Source organism: Rhyacophila brunnea, unplaced genomic scaffold (assembly GCF_057557595.1).
Source record: "Rhyacophila brunnea isolate RB1 unplaced genomic scaffold, BYU_Rbru_1.0 scaffold_1, whole genome shotgun sequence".
NCBI lineage: Eukaryota > Metazoa > Arthropoda > Insecta > Trichoptera > Rhyacophilidae > Rhyacophila > Rhyacophila brunnea.
Genome location: NW_028232751.1, coordinates 52,943,469 through 52,964,577, shown reverse-complemented (window position 1 = coordinate 52,964,577; position 21,109 = coordinate 52,943,469). Strand labels below are relative to the sequence as shown.

The 21,109-nt window shown below is 34.4% G+C and overlaps 1 protein-coding gene across 4 annotated transcripts in view; it reads right to left on the bottom strand.

Annotated features, from left to right (window-relative positions):
- trol (terribly reduced optic lobes) overlaps window positions 1-21,109 on the bottom strand; it is a 602,293-nt gene that overhangs the window by 103,434 nt on the left and 477,750 nt on the right. For all 4 annotated transcript variants that reach the window (XM_085947167.1, XM_085947174.1, XM_085947183.1 and 1 more), the window contains one exon: window positions 4,234-4,344. In XM_085947167.1, the coding sequence (XP_085803293.1) occupies window positions 4,234-4,344 (111 nt within the window). The remainder of the gene's footprint in view (window positions 1-4,233; window positions 4,345-21,109) is intronic.

Sequence of the window (21,109 nt, the reverse complement as noted above, 5' to 3'; positions counted from 1 at the left end):
TTAATGTGCATTCTATGGCGGTCCTTAAAAGCCTACCTACATCCTTCGCCACTGATAAAAGATGGTACTGTAATTGTATAGACCTAACCACAGAACAGATACTATTATTTCTGAGTTCCCTGGACCTAACAATTATAAATGAAAGGGGTCGGCATTCTAATTATTCTGCCTAAGGGCGGAGTGACGAGCGATAAAATGAATCTTCCGTATGATAATAGTGCGAAGCGATAATTGATCTAACTACGCCTTTAGTCCGGAAATTATTGATATTATAATAATTAGTGTTAAGTATAGAGATTTAATTAAAATATATTTAAGTATAACCTAATAGAGCCTGTACACGTGCATGGATTTAGGTACTGGCAGCAATAGTGAATATTTTAAACTATCGTGACAGTAACTGTTTACACGTAATAGTGCTGACTGTCTCTCCAATGAGTGAGCGAGATCCAGATCGAGATGTTGTCATGTTATAGTAATATTTTGTACTAAGAGATAGTGAAAATCGGTCAACCTGAAAATTCGTTAGTAGTTCGTTTTTGCCGGAAGGTTTGCCACTATCGTTCTACTGCGCAGGCGCAGATCGAAAAAAATCAAACTGTCGCACAGTAGCGAAGGGTGGAGGTAGGGTGTTAAGATCCGCCATAAATAGTGCACACTCAATAGTCAAGTCACACATATTTGTTATTATTGAACCAATACTACAATTATTTACAGATCGTGTCGGTTAGTTTTTAAAAATCAATAAAACCCTGGCTAACCAAACCATTATAGTTTTCTTATAGTACTTCGGCGATAGCTGGTGCTACAAAATTGTGCAAACTTTTCCATTCACACTTATTTGTTTTCAATTCAATGAAGTAGGCCAAGTAGGGAGTAAGATCATGTTAACCCGCGTATTTGAACAAGTACCGTTTAAAAAAAACATTTTTTCCGGTTAGGTACATGTTCAAACACGCGCGTTAACATGATTTTACTTCCTATTTGAGTTATAGTTTGTCAATTTATGGCTACGGCCGTATCTTGTCGCTTAACCACTGGGAAATACTAATAGAAATGGTGTATTTCAAAAAAATACTACCTTATTCTTAGGTCAATAATTATTATAAAGCAATCTTATTCGTAGGATGTTTATCACTCTTATCAGTATCACATTTGAATGGTCAAAGACATAGTTTATAGTCAATAGCTTTATAATTATCTTCAAATGTGTTAATCGTCCCCATGTTGTTGAATAATAAAATGCATAATTCTTGTCAAATTTGGGATCACAGAGATTATAAAATATATTTTTTGATCGTAAATATTTCACTATACCTACATGTTAACATAAATTGTACTAATGGTTTTATTAATGCGTTTAAAAATTAATAAAACTAAAAAATCTTAACACCACTGCACATGGATGTAGGTACTGAAATATTACAATATTCTAAAACATTATGCCGAGTCCATACTGGCAACATGTCGCCGGCAACCTCGTTAAATTTTACGATAATTATAATACTTATCGTAAAATTTAACGAGGTTGCCGGCGACATGTTGCCAGTGCGGACACGGCATTAGATCGAAAGAAAAGAGAGAGAGAGAGAGACAGAGAGAGAGAGAAAAGAATACTATTTTATGTAATAAAAATACTTTATGCAGTCATAAAATTAATTAAAATAAATATAAAGGATAATAAGGCTTCAAAATTATATAAATATATTATCTACAACGATAAAGGAATGTACAGGATTATGCTCTGAAAATACCATAAAATCTCCATTTTGACCTAAGTGGCGCACGTGGGCCGTTAGTATACTTATTAGATAATTTATAGATAGACGAGTATTTTTGACTGTTATTTATTATGGCCATTGATATACTACGGCTGACCGTCAGCAAATTGTAGTCTTATTTCAATGTAAACAAAATAATACATTTGATTGACAAAGTTTAGTGTGCATGGTTGATCTTAACAGCCTACATTCACACTTCGCCACTATTGTCGCATGACAATTACGAAGCTTCCAAACTTTTTTGATTCATGCATGCAAGCTTGCAACTGTAAGATAATACATGTTTACCCATACGGGGTATAATGTTTTATATTTAATGACGTACTTAAGGACTTTATAGCAATATTATAATCAATTAAAAAAATGTATTTAATGTTCTCACGCAGTGGCGCGCCCAGGGGGGGAGGGGCAAGGGGCCCTGGCACCCCCGAAAATTATCAGAATGATTTTAAACATTGAAATTGAAAGCCTATAAACTATACATTTGGGGTTGACCAGATAAGTAAGATAAACACACATCATAAATTAGCTGTAATAGTAAAAAAAAGTCACCTGCGGCGCTATTATACTTCGTGACCATGAACTGTTTAAATTATATAATTGTGCAATATATTTTCTGATTATTGTGTCGATACTCGACGGCTCCATTATTAAAGTAGATGTATTAAAAATCACCAATAATTCACTGTACTTATAAGTTATAAGTAAGTTTCACACTGCCTTCTAAGCGGTAGGTAGGGGCCCCGCCACATATCCTAGCCTGAGAGCCCGTTTCAGGATGTGAGGGCCATGGTGTAGGTACACTGAGTGCAATAGATAAAACGAGAAATTAGGCTGTGTTGTGCTGAGTAGGTTTGCGTATAAATTAAAAGCAATAATAATTTTTTTGTCCGTTTCCAATAATTAATATTTTGGAACCTCAATATTAAAAACCAAAAATCGACGATAAACATTCGGCGAAAAGAACGACTTCGACCAGGATAAACTGTACAAATATACCGCCGTGTATTGTGAAAATATATAAAAAATAATTAAGTATATGAAGAAGAAAAAGAGCCTATGGGACTAATTTACATTCTCTTCCTTGGGCCCCCCAATATTAAATCCTGGGTGCGCCACTGTTCTCACGAATGCAGTGACAAGCAGGTGAGTAGACCGCCAGTGGTTATAACTGCAGATGCGATATGCATCGTTACTGTCTGGAGGAATATACCTGGGAAACTTCCCCGAGGAAAGTGCAAGTAGAAATGGCGGAGCGCGGTTAGGTAGATAGAAATATATAGTTACCTATTCAAATTTCGCTTTTCTGCCATAAAAATTTTCCGACCTCTGGCCTAGGAACATTACCGGTAAATTACGCTCTGACGCCGTGTCCGGAAGCTTGTATGAATACAGTTCGCCGTATCACACTTCACCGTGAAATGTTGTATCGGAAATATATGGCCGTAAATTAAAGACTGTCCATCCTCTTTGGGTCGTATAGTACTGACATCAAATTCATATCTAAATAAAACACGGTTCTTGTCGGCTTACAGGAAGCCAGCGGCAAACAAATTTTGAAAATAACCTATTAAATAGATTATTTGTTAGGTAAGGTTAGGTTTTCATTCTTGCATTCATGTTTTTGCCAAAATCAGCTATGAAAATTGAATTAATGTTCATATTGAATCTAATGCAATTGGAGACCGTACAGTAAACGGAAGTGGCGAAGGGTGGAGGTAGGCTGTTGAGATCAGCCATAAATAGTGCACAACTAACTACAATTCACAGACGGTGTTGGTTAGTTTTAAAAATTCAATAAGCCCTTGCAAAACCAAGCCATAATGAATACCTAATAGTCAAAAAATACTTTATCTACTAATATCTAAAATTATGCAATTCAATCATACATAACTTTGGATATTTCATAGATAATTATATTTTGTATCTCTTATAGTTTGGTTTAGGCAGGGCTTATTGAATTAAAAAAAAATGAACCAACAATATAATATGTAATATGTTTTTGTTGGATTAAGTTCCAACGAAAATAAATAAGTAGATATGAATGCAAAAGTGTGCACAATTTTGTCGTATCGCCCAAAATATACGAAAACTATTAGGTATGGTTTGGTTTAGGCAGGGTTTAATTGATTTTTAAAAACTAACCATTACCATCTGTAAATTGTATTCTTAGTTCAATAAAAACAAATACTTACGTATGACTAACGAAGTTTATTGCGCACTATTTATGGTGGATTTTAACAGCCTACGTCCTCCCTTCGAAACTGGTATACGGTCATCTCTTTCCGATAAGAAAGCTCACGGCGAACTGTGCCACGGTGAAATGTTTTACGTACAATTTACACGCAATCAGTGAACGCGGGCGCTAAAATTGACTCACTGGTCTTGTAATGGACAGAGTTAACTGGTAAAGTACAATGTCGCGATAATTAGTGATTTGCAAATAACTTACGGCAATTCTCTTCGTCTTCACCGCCACTGCAGTCTACGTATGTGTCGCATCTCCTGAAGCCCTCTATGCACTTTCTATCGTTGCACGCGTATTGATCACTCGAGCAAGCACCTGGAAGGAAAAATAAATTTTTATTAGTTATTTCTGTCATATTCGATGGCAGCGGAATCGTGGGAGAATTCTGGTTGGAAGATTATTTTAATAAAGTTTTAGTGAATGGCTCAATGTCCAAAGCATCGGTGATCTGATACGACCGGTCTGGGTAAGTCAGTTTCTGACCGCCCGTGGTGACTTCGCAGCCAAAATTGGCCGAATTGATATCAACCAAGGGCAACTTTGAAGCAATTTGAAAAGTTTGCTGCATTGTATCGAAGACGGGATAATTGCTATCCCTCCTTAGATTCATTACTTTCAACTCCTGACTCCTGTTTCGGCAGAGTTTCAGTAGGTACACAGGTACAAAGGACGCTATATTATGTCACTAAAGATAAATGACGGCAAAGCAAGTCCAAGATTATATATATATTTTCTAAACTCTTTCTTTAAGCACCAAGTTGCATGGTTGCTACATCAGTCCCGTGCAGCTTCGTTTCGGAACTAAGAAGTGTGGCACTGAAATCGTTTCATTCTGACACGTTTATAGCGTCATGGACTCAATCATTGGTCCAGTATAAGAGATAAATTTGTACTACAATTTGGTCACCAACCTTCAATATAAAATGTCATCAAAGGAAGAAGTTATTTCGACAAAAATCTACGCATAGCTTTACGTTTTATGCAGATACAATCACAGTTGATAACACATATGGCGGAATGTATTTCCCACACTATTTGTATGGGACGCGTCCACACATGTGCGACACGATACTACTCGTTATAGAGTTCGGAAAGTCCGTAGCTAGCCAGCACGACTGACCATCACTCGTGCATTGCCTACTACTTTACCGAGCCTCGTCGGACCCCGGCACTATCCAGCATAAATTTCCCGAATATCTGACCTATAGCTATAACCACTGGTGGTATGCTCACATACAGGTGCACATTAGATGTTCAGATTTCATCGGGTGTAAAAATGTATTAGGTATGTATCCACATGTACCTTGCCAACCCTGGCACTGAAGTTTAAACCCAAGTGATATCTTACCTAGGAGTTTATGGAAACCACTCAACAACGCTATAGGTAGAATGGTGTCAGATTCTTCTGGCAGTACATATAGGCAACTCATTTAAGTGTTGGAATCGTTACTTTCAAATCACACTAACACCGTTGCAAAGTGATTTCGTTGTGGCCGTAATGCCAGAAGAATATTTCTTCCTCTACCTATAAGCGTGTCTCTCAGTGACGTCCCTAGACAAAATGCCGCCCTATATTATATACAATATTTTTTTATCATCCGTGCTCGTGTCGTTTCTGGTCACCAAGGACATCAACAAGGGGAGTAAACTAGACATCGCAAACCCGACAAAAAATACAGTCCTGTTAAACCTTTTATGTTAATTAATACATTTTGTTTCCAACTAGTGAGCTGATTTTTTAAAAGGAAAGATATCTTCGTTATTAAGTAGGAACTCAGTTTACGTAGCTATTTCTATATATACCAAATGATTCTTCTCGATTTGCCGCCCTTCGAGTAACTGCCGCCCCCAAGCGACGCTCAATCTGCCTACCCCCACGGGACGTCAGTGGACTGTCTCGATTTGGTTTGTCGCATTAAAATTGAGTGTTTGACAGTCGGATAGATTGGCTATCCAATAATATTGGTATAATAACGGGTTATAATACATATACCATACCCGATAATAATACATACCTATACCTTACCTACCCGACCCAATATATATACCCGAAAGCGGCTTACCGAAACCTACTTATCAGAAAGCACGGTAGAGGCAATTTACGCAACTACATCGATGAAACTTTTTGCGATTGTACCTATTTCAACATCGCCTATACAAAATACTCCTCCAAACCCTACTTATTGGAACTCAGTACAGTACATACATCGCAGTAGCCTTTGGAGAAACTTTGTGGCTGTGCAATGTAATTTGATTTAATTGTAACTGATATAATTAAATGATAATTCACGCGTAGAATTTTATTTTAAAATTAGGTACTTTTTAAGTGTGTCTCCTGACTTAGACTTACAAAATGGTTTTTTATCCAATATGGCGAAGAGTTCCATATTTTTTAGGTAGGTACCTTCCACAAAAGGAGGTCACGATCAATGCTTCATAATATTATGCTGAGTTCCGACAACTCAATACCTAAATCAACTTGGTTTATTTAAAAATTGCTAAAAATACACGGAATACCCTTAACCCTGGGGTTCCGTGGAAACCACTTGCGGAACACTACTGTAGAATATCACACTGCCCTTAACCTTGGCGATAGGTAGGGGGCCCGCCATAGATTCTGACCTGGAGGCTCGCTATAGGATGTGGGGGCCATGGTTAGAAAAATACGCACCTATATTATCTTATAATCTATTTTTTATACTTAATATTTATATTTTTACTTGTACTTATGTGATGTTTAGTTACAGCCCTAGATTGAAGTAGGTATATACCTACCTAGCTACAGCATTATTTGGTTAAAATGTGAATAAATAGGTACCACTCACTATCAAGGTTATAAAATTGATGAATTTTGCTTCGAAAAATAAATATACCTTGGTTACTGACTGCTATGTAATATAACGTAATCATTTATTTTTTTCCTCAAAAGGGACTATTTTATAGGTAGGTAATAAATAGTAAGTACCTATGTGTATTCAAGAATTACCTATTTTTTATTTATTAAATGAAAACAACAGGAATGAACATGTGAAAATAAAATAATTTAGGTATGTGGTCTTATAGGTACCTAACTACTTATATTTTTTCTGAAGAACAAAGTAAGTAGGTATATTTGGTTTTGATTTCAAATAAGAATGAATTTCTTGGCAGGACTTCTTAAAATTTACTTTGGTGATTAAAAGAACTGCGACTTGCAACTGTGTTTTTTCTACCGATTTTTTGATTTTTCGCGCCTTTTTTAAAATTGTTATTGACATATCTAGGAGTGTCTGGGCTAGCTCAGACGGTAATGTTTAGAACTCCTGATAGTACAAAATAAATATAAAAGTTTGCAGAGGAGAGGTCCAAGCATTAATTGAAATGAAACACTTTGAAAGTTAAAGTGTCTTTCTTTTTATTTTCTCCCACAGTTACACTTAATCTTATTGTAGGTAATTTATTACTATGGGTTACTCCCTTCCTGAAAACGGGACGTATGGTCACGTTAGGTAAGTATAATAATTATAATTATCTACATTTTTACAAGATAATTCTGTAACTAGGTGTATGTAAATATAAGTTAAAACAAAATAATATAATACCTAGGTATGTATATTATAGTTTTTAAATAAATAGTATGTTTGTATGTAGGCGCGTTGCTTTTAGATTCAGTTTCATGTTAAAGTTATTTAGACCCAAATTTAAGTGTCGACGACTTTTTTACTTCTTCGTAAATGCGTCGAAGGAAGTCGGGGAATGCACAGTTACACATTACACTTTGTTTTGAAAACAATTAATCACATTTTAATATTATTTGAAACTGATTTGGGTGCATTTTTATAGCTTGAAGTGAGCTGAGTTCGTCACGTTTATTATTTTCTATTTGGCTTGAAACTTATTTGTTACTTATAATTTATTGCAAATAACAAAAAAAGTTCGGTCCGATAGGTTCCTCCAGGATTAGCGAACCTTTTTACGCGTGCGTGCCAAGAATTGCCAAATGTAATATTATTTTTCGACTGTCTTGTGTGCCGAATAGTTTTTCATAGGGAAAAATTGATATTCTATCTTTTACCGTGTTTCTAGCGAATACGCATCTTTTATTGTTTGAAGATTTTTTTAGTAGCAGGGACCGACAAAGAGGACTTACAATGCAAAATGTAGGTATGTTTGTTCTGATTTTTGGGCATGTTTTATAGTTTGTAGTGTCCTAATAAAAATTTCAAGTTTTCGAACTTGGCGCACGCCGGCTAGCGCCGCCATCTTAGAAAATGGCGCACAAAAACGGTTTTCTCACAATATCTCTTCACCGATAGGTAATTACAACCTTAAAAATAATAATTACTTACCATTTTATTTGAAAGCATGATTGTCTAAAAATTTGTCCGAAATATTTTGTTATACCTAATATCGAATAGATAACGCGCTATAATAGCGCTGCAAAGAGGTGTAAAATTAAAAAAAAATACCAAACGATCCGTTTTGCGCATATTGTACCTATAGGTAGTAATTATTATTTATTAATTATGAAATTAAATGAAACGCACTGTGTAGTATTGTCCACGTGTCGTTAAAATGTTATGGGTCCTAGGTTAAAATCTTGGGTCTGGCAAATATACATATTGTTTTTCAATTTGTGTTTGGAGTCAGAGTATGGACCTAAATCCTAAGACTTCTAATCCATTGTTGCTTGTGAAGACCGCGCAAATCTATCTAGCGACAGTCGCGCGTAGCCTTCGAAATGTATAGATATTTGAATGCGGCGATCGTCGAGCCTGTATAGGAATGACCAATTCGTAGGTGTTGGTATGCGGCCTTGCGTCTTCGACTTTGAGCCCGAGAACATGTATCTTGTCGTTTGCAACAGCAGATGTTTTTTTCAAACTAAATAGTCGTATTCGACCAATCTGCGGATCTCCATTTGGCAAAGTGTGTTTTGTGAATAACTATGACGTCACATCAACGTATTCGACACGTTGTAGGCGGACGAGATTTGATGTGACAGCCGGCTAATAGGTTGAGCAAGTGGCTAACATCCATTTCTCGTAAAAACATAATATGTTAATGCAACCTGCACTCTATGGAGGCACATAATATTATGATCTTAGGATCGGATATGGTCAACAAAAAGTTAAAATAGTCTATAAGAATTTTCAGAAATTTGTACCTAATAGTTTAATTAGTCTTTGGAGCCATTCTTTAATTACCCTTCGTAACTTGTTTTCAGCTTCACTTTTCATAGTTTTTTTGCTCAATCTTCATAAGAAGGCCTTCTCCGACTTCTTTGGTTTACTTATTTAGTGCGGTTTCGTCCGCTTCAATGTGATATTGCCAACTGATATAAAATATGTATGTTATATTACCATACAAACAAATTTTAAAGACAAAGTTATTACAAAATAAAAATGATTACATATTATATTGAATATAAAATTCAAAGATTCTTTATTTAACGAAAGTCAACGAAATTTACCAACCTATTCAGAATATATATTATATTAACGTAGTTTGGTACTATTAATTTAATTAAAAAAAACCCCAAATTTTTATACTTAGAAGTTTTTCCACTTTTATTAATTATATTTGGACCGGTTTCGTCCGCCTCAGAAAAACATTTTCAACTAAATTTTGGTAGGTACCTCAGTCTGCATAAATTGATTAATATTAATACTGGAATATCGATTTGTAATGTAGGTAAGTTATGATTATCAGTGTCCGAAAAAACCGATTAAGGAAAAACTTACAATGAAGCCGCAGAATTTAATTGTTCATTTGTCCCAATTCGTACAGTATTTTTTTTATTATTTTTATTCAAATTTGTCAGCCTCGTGAATTTGCTCGATAATGGACAACGTTTTTTTTCTTCGACTTTACTGTCAACCAGAAGCTCTGGCACATTTTTGCACGATCGTTCATTGCAAAGCTCACAGATTATGGAACGCTTTCATCCAGATTGTTTGCAGTCACAGTTACGGACATCATTTTTTAGGTTTTCATGATATTATTACATAATTACATAATTTCTGGCACCCAACTCGAGCAAGTCAGCAGCTACGTCTATATCGGACAGCAGGTGTCCATAGACGGAAGCATGCACGATGAAATTGCTCGAAGAACAAGGCTGGGATGGAGTGCTTTCGGACGTCTGAATAGTATCTTCAAGAGTGACCTACCATTATGTCTTAAGCGTAGGGTGTTCAACCAATGTGTGCTACCCGTGCTCACGTATGGCTGCGAGACGTGGACCCTCAACACGAGAGATGTCCAAAGGCTAAGAGTCACACAGCGAGGCATGGAGAGGTGTATGTTGGGCATCACGCGAAAGGACCGTAAGAGAAATGAATGGATTAGGAAGCAGACAAGAGTACGCGATGTAATAGACGTTGCCAAACAGCTGAAATAGAGATGGGCGGGGCACATTGCTCGCCGAAAAGACGGCCGCTGGACAAATGCCGTCATCCAGTGGTACCCAAGGGACACGAAACGGCCACAGGGTCGCCCAAAAAGCCGCTGGATTGACGAACTGGTAAAGTTCGGCGGAAATACGTGGCAGCGAACGACACAGGACCGAGAGAGTTGAAGAACGCTTGGGGAGGCCTTTATCCAGCAGTGGATTGACCCCGGCTGATGATGATGATGATGATTATATAATTAAGGTCTAGTGAGTTGAATCCTTTGTAGTTTTGACTGGAGTGATCCATTATTGCTACCTACATTTCCAGCCCCACTCATGTGGATTAGTGAGATTAGTCATGGCCCCCACAAGGCGGGGCTGACAGGGCTCTAATCTGGAGGCCCGGCGTGGCGGATTGACCAGATATTTGCACATATCACATATTTGCTCTAATAATAAAAAGAAACGCCGCCTGCGGCACTAATTTACATGAAGGGTTTTAATGTTTAAAAATATTATAAAGGTATGCAATGTAATTTATTAGATATCGTGTATCGATGCAACTTTACAATTTAAATGTATTTATTTAACGATATAAAAAAATCGCTAAAATACACTGAATACCTACTCTTAATTTTACCTGGAACATCATTTTGTAAAATGCTACTGGAAACCGTCACACTAGGTACCTTTAATCCTAGCAATAGATAGGGGGGTCCGCCAAAGATCCTGGCCTGGGGGTCTGCTTCAGGATGTGGGGACCATGGAATTAGTTCAATTCCATATCATTTGCACTTGATGAATGAATGGATGGATGCATGCATTGCATCGTGCAGCATCTCTTGTTGGTGGCAGAGTAGCGATATCAAATTGGTTTTTATTAATTGACGTACCTAGTAAAACGTTGGTAGCGTACTGCAATGTGTCGTTTATTATATTGTTACCACCATAGAATTCGTTCTATGGTTTGAAAAATTTCTCCTGCCTCGGTGTCCACTTCTTTAAATGAATTTTGGAAATTCATTTAAGAGGAGGTACATCTAGAATCTAGAAAATGGTACTCAATTTGATTTTTTCTTGTTTGAAAAGAGCAGACGTTGTATGCCAACCACATAATCTAAGGAGAAACAAAATGTTATCGCCAGCTTTGACATATTTCCGCAGTTTTACCTCTCGATTGTTTTAATTTTGTTTTCATGAGATGGTGCTGATCCTGTCAGCAGAACTAGACTAGCGATACTGACAACGGCATCAAATGCTGAAGCCATGGAAATAGCAGTGTTAACTGTGTAAGAGTGTCTCACTAACATATTTGAATGTGCGAATTAATTGTTAGCATTGAAATTATACTTAGGTCATTTTCCAAAAATCTCACTTGCGAAACCATTACTAAACTTCATCAAAGTCAACATCTGTGGAACTATGTTTACTAAATAGAAAAATTCTTTATAATGCTCTTTGTGTCTTTTTGTGCAGCATCAGCTGGATATCCTCTGTCATCCTCTGAAACAGTATAAGGGGTGGTAAATTGTCGCGTTTTTTTTTCTTTTTTTTTCGACCATGTCCGATCCTAATAGGATCATATGGGCCTCCACAGGGTAGAGGTTTGTATTAACAGATTTTGTTTTTTTTACAAGAAATGGATGTCAGCCACTTGCTCAACCTATTAGGTCCATACCCTGACATCTCACACAAATTGAAAAACAATATGTGTACTTGCCAGACCCAGGATTCGAACCTGAGACCCTCGGCGTGATAGTCCAACGCTTAAGCCGGCCTTAACGCGGCCACCGTGGGTGCAATTGTCGCGTTACCCAATTTTATAGTATTGTTGACAGCTGGAAATGAAACCATACTGTCTACTCCTTCTCATTTACCATTCTCAATTATTATTGATCCAGGGCTCGAAATGGACCGGAGCGCACGGAGCGCCGTTCCTGTTCGTGAAATCGGTAAAATTATCGCTCCGTCTCGTGGAAGAAAAAATTGACCGTCCGAGCTAGATAGGCCATACAATAGAAAATCTAACATACTTATTTTTATGAAATACACATAAAATTTGATAACTATGTCTTCTAACTATGTATTGTTCTTCAGAAAACTGTCGAGCGCTCCGGTTCGTGAACTTTTCCATTTCGAGCGCTGTGTTGATCTATTTATCTCCAATAATTGCAATATTTATCGACATTACTGCATCAATTGTTGGAAAGGGATGACGTTGAGAAAACCAATCCATTAATTTCTTCAAGTCTTGATCTTCTACTACCTACTAGACACTGTACAACAACCACAATACCTGTACACTGTTATCCATATTCTCCGTAATGATTTGATCTTCTAATTTCATTAGATATCTACCTACATACAATACATACTATATAGTTGTATGGATATATTATTGGAAAGATAACAATGTCGGTTACATGTAAATTGTACGTAAAAGATTTCACCGTGGCACAGTTCGCCGTGAGCTTTTTTATCGGAAAGTGATGACCGTATGCTATACGATCTCCAATTGTATTAGATCCAATATGAACGTTAATTCAGTTTTCATAGCCGATTTTGGCATAATTCATGAATTCATGAATGAAAAATACGTAGAATAAGTACTACATAGGGCTACTACATACATTTATTAAATTAAATAAAATGCATGCACTTTTCTTCACTGAGAAAGTGTCACTACAGGGAACATCAGCTGTATCTATTAATAAATTATTGTAACCAATAGCAAACATAAGTTAAATTATAACAAAAGCTTAAAATATAATATATTATGTGTACGGAAAGATGAAATATAAATGAAGAGTCCGGAAATACTTGTAAATCGTTCACATACTACCCATGGCACGCGTGCCATAGGTTCGCAAACCCTGGTTTTTCTCACGTCTTACTGCGTTGTACCGTAATATGTATATGTATTTATGCTAATGTGGGTGGCATAATATAGGGTTGTCAAATATTTTTGAGACACTTTCGGGATATTCGAAACATAAATAAATGTAATGTAATTATCAACGATGGCACTAAAATCCAATGTGGGCCTTTGTTATTTCCCTCTGCCTGTCTATGTACTATGTCTCTTTCTACACAGCATCCAGTTTTCATTCCATAATAATATTCTCGAGTTACATATAGTGTGCTACAAAAATATCTCATTAGTTTATTGTAGAATTAATAAACTCATTAAACAAATAGTAGGTACGTACCTAACAAATTATCTGATTTATATAAAATGTTATGTATTTATCTTTCATATATAATAACGTACCTAATTTAAATAAAATCGATCGTCGGACAGATAAATTATTAATCTTACACCCCACCCCGTTTACACGTGCATGAATTAATTTATTGCTGACATCGCAGCCATAACAATAAAATACACCTGTAAACATGTATTATCATGAAAGTTGCAAGATTCCATGCATGAATCAAAACAGTTTGGAAGCTTCTGAATTTTCACGCGACAGTTGGGATTTCTTTTATATATGCACTTGCGCAGCAGAACGATAGTGGCGGGTTAACCGATTTTCACGACCTGTCAAATAGTACTATAAAATCACAACATCACGTCTCGCTTACTATTGAAGAATTAGATTACCCAGACAGTCAACACATTTAGGTGTAAACAGTTATTTAAAATACGCACTATGGCTAGTAAATCCACACAACTGTACAGGCGCTATTATGCTCAATACGTTAATGAATGAATTATTGCCAACCTTTTTTTATAAAGTAATTATTCTCGTAATCCCATACTTAAATTTGGTGTGTCAATTATTATTGTAGGATAAACCAAACCAAAGAAGATTACGCCAGACGAATGTTAGACAATTAGTTGCATTTACCATTATTTATGAGAGCGCATAGTGCATGCAGGTGTCCAAATGCAAAACTCGAGTCGCAAAAAAATATTCAAATGGAACAGTACAAAAATTAAATCAATACGAATTTAAATTCAAATTCCACCAAGTCACTTCAATTGATAATATTAATTTTCTAACGATATAGATTACCTATAGCCGAAACGAAATAACAGTATTCTGCAATGAATATTAAATATCCAGGACATAGCACAAAAATAATCCCGGGTTTAAAGTTGCAAACCCTAATCCCTAATTCATCGCATAATATGCAACGTCGTTTTAGGAAAACCATGTATGTGCAATTCCCTAAATTTTACAGGAGAAGGATGAATAAAAAATAACACAACAATTATGAAGACTGCTTTATTATAAATATAATAATGGTCTAACTCTAAAGATCATGATTTAGTTTACAAAAATCTTTTAATTTTCATTTTCCGTGTCTGAACTTGGTCCAAATTTAATTTTATTACTATTATTGGAAAATTCAAAATCAATGACGTTAATTTTATAAAGTCCATTTGGTCTTACCAGCCACATACATTATATAAATAAATATATAATCGGACGGGGCATTCATCGAAGTCTTAAAATATTTCTCCAAGGTGGCATGGATGCTAACGGCTTCTATCATCGCGAGTCCCTTTCCTAGAAATATAGGTAGGTACAAGTCGGTTTACTTTACAGGAAGCCAGGCGGGAACCGCGACAATTTTCATATCCGATGTTGGCATAATACATGAATTATTCAAGAATGAAAACCTAGCTCAACCTAACCTGACTTAACATAACCTAACCTAACAAATATCTAGCATGTTTGCATGCATGTTTGCCGCTGTCTTCCTATAAACCAACAAGAACCGAAATATCTGTTGAACCTCAATTTTTTCTCTGGAAATAGCACTTCCATCCGATATTAGAATTATTTCTTTGTATTCTTCTGCTTTAGATGAAATACAATTAATAAAATAGACGAGTATTTGTTGACTATTATATATATGGTTTAATTTTTGCTGGGTATAAATAATTGAATTTTAAAAGTGTAGTGTAGGTACACCATCTGTAAATTGTATTCACAGTTCAATGAAATCAAATACGTATGACTGACAAAGTTTAGTATGCATCATTTATGGCGGAAATTAACAGCCTACCTCCACCCTTCACCACTGCCTCATGCCATACACAATATAACTCTACATCATCAATAGGTATGTAGATATATTGTGAAATTGTGTAGTTGCAAATTCTATTTACAATACATCTTTGATGTTCCAGTTTATGGGTCTCATTAATTCATCTCAAAGACATCAATGTTAAACCATTCTTTTATGGTTCATGTTTAGACACGATCAAATCAAATCAGCATCTTGGAAATTGAGCCTTTTCTGAAGTTCCATATTATTTTATTTGATTCTACCATAGGCTTACAATAAGCTTTGAGTATTCAACTTTCTGGAGTTTCATATTGGCAATAATCCTAAATGTGCCTGTCCGACCAGAGTGATTTGATAACTATGGAAGCTTTGGAGATCTATTGTGACGATTAACCGGACTAACCATCCAGTAATACTTACTACTCTCCTTTATTAGGTACATGTTCACCAATTAATTATTGCATCATATTTTTTAATGATGTGGCTATTTATTGTATTTTATTTCTGAAATGTTATCCATTTTATAACCACATAATAATATATCACACATATCTTTTTGTTGTAAGTGAATACTATGGAACTCAGAAAATCATGGGAACTGAAATCTCTAACGGGTGTGGAAAAGCAGGCAATTGATCTCGAGTGTGAAAGACTGCGGGATAAACTTAAACACGTGTCAAGAATCTGAATACGTCGTCGGTGTTTTGTAAAAAGGGCGAATTAACAAAAATGCTATTTTACAGGAGGATGATTTTTAGCTTTTGACATTTATTTATTAATTACCTGCGGATCAATGTCCCCTCTAAGATGTGCGCGTGTGCGCGCGCATACCTACCAAAATATGTCCGCACACATGTTTTCATTCCCCGCACAGTCCTCACACGAAAATATTGTAAAATAACGTTTCAAGAAGGGATCACCATATCCGTCCCGTTCTATTGCATATCAAAGTATACGAAAAAATTCGTAGGACTCTCGCACATTCAAAACTCTGCGTCGAAATGTACTTTATTGTACTGTAAATGTACGGAATTCTATTTATTAATCTGTTACGTGGTGAATACTGATTTTTTGGTGTTTGAGAATTTAAAAAAAAGGATTGTTCTTCTGATTTCTGTATTCACGCATTATTTCGTGATTTCACATATACCATGAAGGTATTTGCACTGCAATAATGACTGGGAGTTTTGGAAATTAAGTCATCAATTACAATTCAACATTTTCCACATAATCTCTCCATATTTAATTTTTGATTGCATAATTATTAATATTTTTCTTCTGTCAGATTCTTATTACCTTTTCATTCTTTTGAACCTTATACATAACTGATTTAATTTTTTGAAATATTTTTTGAGTTGGTTTGCATAACACATACATGTTTTTACCAGCGAAGAAAATTATCAGCAATAGAGAAGAATAATGAATGAAATTTTATTAAAAAGTCTATTACGATAAAAGCGTTACATACATGGTTTTGCCAAAACGATGACAGTATTTTGCTTATTTTTCCCACAAGTTCGTTACCATTAATAATTTGAGGTTTTCTAAATAAATATTCAACATAAGTTTATTACAGTCGCAGAACATAGCACTGGGTATTGTATTACATAGTTCTTTATCAGTAATGATAGAGTTAGGGTTGCCACCTTTTTTCGTCGAATTATAGTACGCGTATTTAACAACAGTTATTATAGTACAGGTTGTCTTCTGTTGGAGATGTATAGTTTTTTTTGTTACTCAAAAAATACGGAGAATTTGAGAAATTTTGAAGCCCTTTTTTGTTTAGGTAAAGATGCTTACCTGTGAATTCAAGATACTTATTCTATTTTAAGTATTTCAAGTTTTCTTTTCCTCTTTCAATCAACTTTTTTTCTCGGCTCGCCAAGTTTTCATTTATTATGCAAATTATAGTACGGGCATTCTACTTAATTACGACGATTTTAACTAGTAGTTCTTATATGAAATGCTTATTGTAACACAATTTGTAGCTTAATTGGAAAAGCACACTAGTGCGAAACCTGCGCTTACAGGTTCAACCCCGTCGAGTGTCGTATTTTTTTCTAAAAATATTTTTTTAATAGTGCGTGCCTATATATGCATACTTTTTCAGAATATTATTATTTTTTAAATATAACAAATCCATAGTTCGACATTCATAGCGCTCACTAAGCTTTGTCAGTCATACTTATTTGTTTTCATTGAACTAAAAATACAATTTGCAGATTGTGCTGGTTGGTTTATAAAATTTAATTAATCCTCGTGTAAACCAAACCATAATAGTTTAATATGTATGCTATGGGCGATCCGACAAAAATAGTGCATACTGTTTCAGTAATACTTACTGATTGGTTGCATTTGAATACATATTACAGATGGTGGTGGTTGGTTTTTTAAAATTCATTTAGCCCTGCCTAGACCAAACCATAATCAATAAAAAATATTATTCTATATATAAACTATCTAATATGACTTATGGTTTAATGGCATAATTTTAGATATTTTATAGATGAACAAATATTTTGTTTACTATTTATTATCTATTATGGCTTGAATCAGGTATGGTTTCATTTCAGCCACTGTTCAAGCCAATAAAATTTTAATTTGATCTTGTCTAAAATTTCCTGATTTACTACTACATACTCATTTTAATTGTCTATTCTATCCAGATATGCATCTGCTGATTGAAGTGCAAAGGTGTAAAAATATAGTTTTTCTGAAAAAAAAAACTATAAGTAGGTACTTACATCAAAATTTGTCACCTGAAACTCATCAAAGTAGTATTTTTTTTATACATATTTGGCATACAATTACAGAATAGTTGACTATTTTACATTTTTGCGGTATCGGAAATGCTGTACTATATTATTGCGATACGGTTGACAGAGTGGCATCCTTGTTTTTTAAGAAAACTATTGAGCCCTCCAAACTCCTGTTAAATCAAAATCATTTACGTTTGTTCCTTTGAAAGTGTAACATGTCATCGAGTGATTTAGAACGGGCTTCTTCTTCGGAAAGTGACGCAGAGTTTGTTGAAAGTAAGTTATTCGTTTTCAATTAATCGCAATTAATTTAATTAAGTAATTATCATATCCGGTTCGCAGAAAATTTCTAAAATTGATTTATCTCAAGTGATTCAATATTTTCGATTATAGTTTTAGTTATTTTGTATACACGTATCTGGGCTTTAATACAAGAGTGTCTTTCGTATTTATTTTCATTGAAATAAGACTACAATAATAATTATTGTAGTTACTATCTACATATTATGCAGATTATAGATAGTATTTGTTAGTCTTTAAAATTCAATTAAACCATGCCTAAAAGAAGGCATACTAGTTTTGATCTAATTTGGGTGATACGACGTAGGTAATTGTGCACACTTTTTCATTCATACTTATTTGTTTTCGTTGGATTAAAAATACATAAGTATTACATTATTGTTGATTCATTTTAATAATTATTCATTACACCCTGCCTAAGCCAAACTATAATAAATAAAAAATATTATTCTATCTATAAAATATTCAAAGTTATGTGTGATTTAATTGCATGATTTTAGATATTTTACAGGTAGGTAGACGAGTCTTTTTTGACTATTATCTGTTATGAGTTGGCTTTCGCAGGGTTTAATTGATTTAAAAAAACTAACCATCACCATTTCGAAATTGTAATCTGCAATCTTCAATTCGAGTTCGATTCAAACTGAGGACAACGTTTAGTGTGCACTAATTATCTCAGATCTTAACAGCCTACCTCCACCCTTCGCTAATGGTACCTACACATAAGAAAGATGTGCATGGCATTACATTTCATTGTATTTTCGTACCCTATCAATCTGAAGACGTTGGTTCTGCAAAAAAAAATCAAAAGTTTTTAAACGTGTTTTGAATGTGAGAAAAAAATCATTGAGCCCATAAATTACTTTGGTAAACAATATTATAAAACACCATACAACTTTATGTTGTTATGTACTGACTTTTGAAATTCATAAGGCTTTTTTATTTTACATGCTGTTTCCGCATATTCCTGTAAGACAGCACATTAGGTTTTATAGTTACAGATGAGTGAGATTCTACTGTGCCAGTTCAGTGGCGAAGGGTGAAGGTAGGCTGGTAAGATCCGCCATAAATAGTGCACATTAAACTTTGTCAGTCATACGTATTTCTTTTCATTGAACTAAGTCTACAATTTACAGATGGTATCGTTTAGTTTTTAAAATTCAATTAAACCCTTCCCAGACCAAACCATAATAGTTTTGATATAGGTACTTTGGGAGATACGACAAAATTATGCACACTTTTTCATTCATAGGTACTTATTTGTTTTCGTTGGATTAATAATAGGTACATAATATTACACATATTGTTGGTTCATTTTTTTTTTTTAATTCAATAAGACCTGCCTAAACCAAAATATAATTCTATCTATGAAATATCCTAAGTTATATATTATGATTGAATTGTATAATTTTAGATATTTTTTGACTAATACTCATCATGGCTTGGTTTCGCAAGATCTAATTGCATTTTAAAAACCAACCAACACCGTCTGCTAAACCAAACTTTAATAAATGTAGATAAAATATTATTCTATCTATAAAATATCCAAATTTATGAATAACTTAGTTGCATAATTTTAGATATTTTAAAGTAAGTATTTTTGACTATTATTTATTACGGCTTAGTTACGCAGAGTTTAATTGAATTTCAAAAACTAACCAACACCATCTGTAAATTATTGTAGTCTCATTTCAATGAAAACAAATATGTATGACTATCAAAGTTTAATAATGTACACTATTAAATTTATGTCGGATAATTATTCTTTTATTTATGGTCGGATATTAACAGCCTACCTCTGCCCTTCGCCACTACCTGTAAAATACATAATATTATATAGGTAATTCTGTGTGGGTTGGAACTTTAAATTATGCTAAAGCTATTTTAGTGTTTGATGGTGAATGTAAGACCTGGGTCCCAAGAAGGTCACAAAAAAAAACATGGTAAAGATACAGAGTTAGTACGGGAAGACCAAAAACCAAATCAAAACCCAACTCAACCTACTGTAACCCATAAATAAGTAGGATGTGTTATCTCTACTGTATCTAAACAAAGACCTGACAAGCAATAAAGGCCCCCTAGACTGGGGCCTTTTGCGAATGTCTCGTATTTTTTTTCTTCGTATTTTCTCGTATTTTAATATCCTATTTCTACTTTTATTTTATTTTATAATGATACTTATGGCATTTACTTTTGTTATAAATATTTTCATAATACCTATTTGTTTTTTTTAAACTTGCGAAGGCACCTAGCGGAAAATTACGAAGCTTGCAATTTGAGACATTTTTTAATAATTTTCAATTTCAACTGTATTACTGAGCATTTTTTAAAGGGGCACCTAGCGGAAAAATATGAAGCTTGCAATTTGAGACATTTTTTCATAAATTACAATTTCAACTGTAAAATGTATCTGAAAACATTAAAAAGAAAAATATTTTTTATTTTAAGTCAAAGATAAACCTACAATTTACGAAAAATGTTATAAAATGTGGATTTGGTGCAGGGTCTCATGTTATTATTACATATTATTTTATAGTCATATTTATTATTAAATTTAGTTTATTAAGTTTTCTATTTTTAAGAGTAAAGATTTTTGGCTAATTCATAGTTTTAATATTTTTTATTT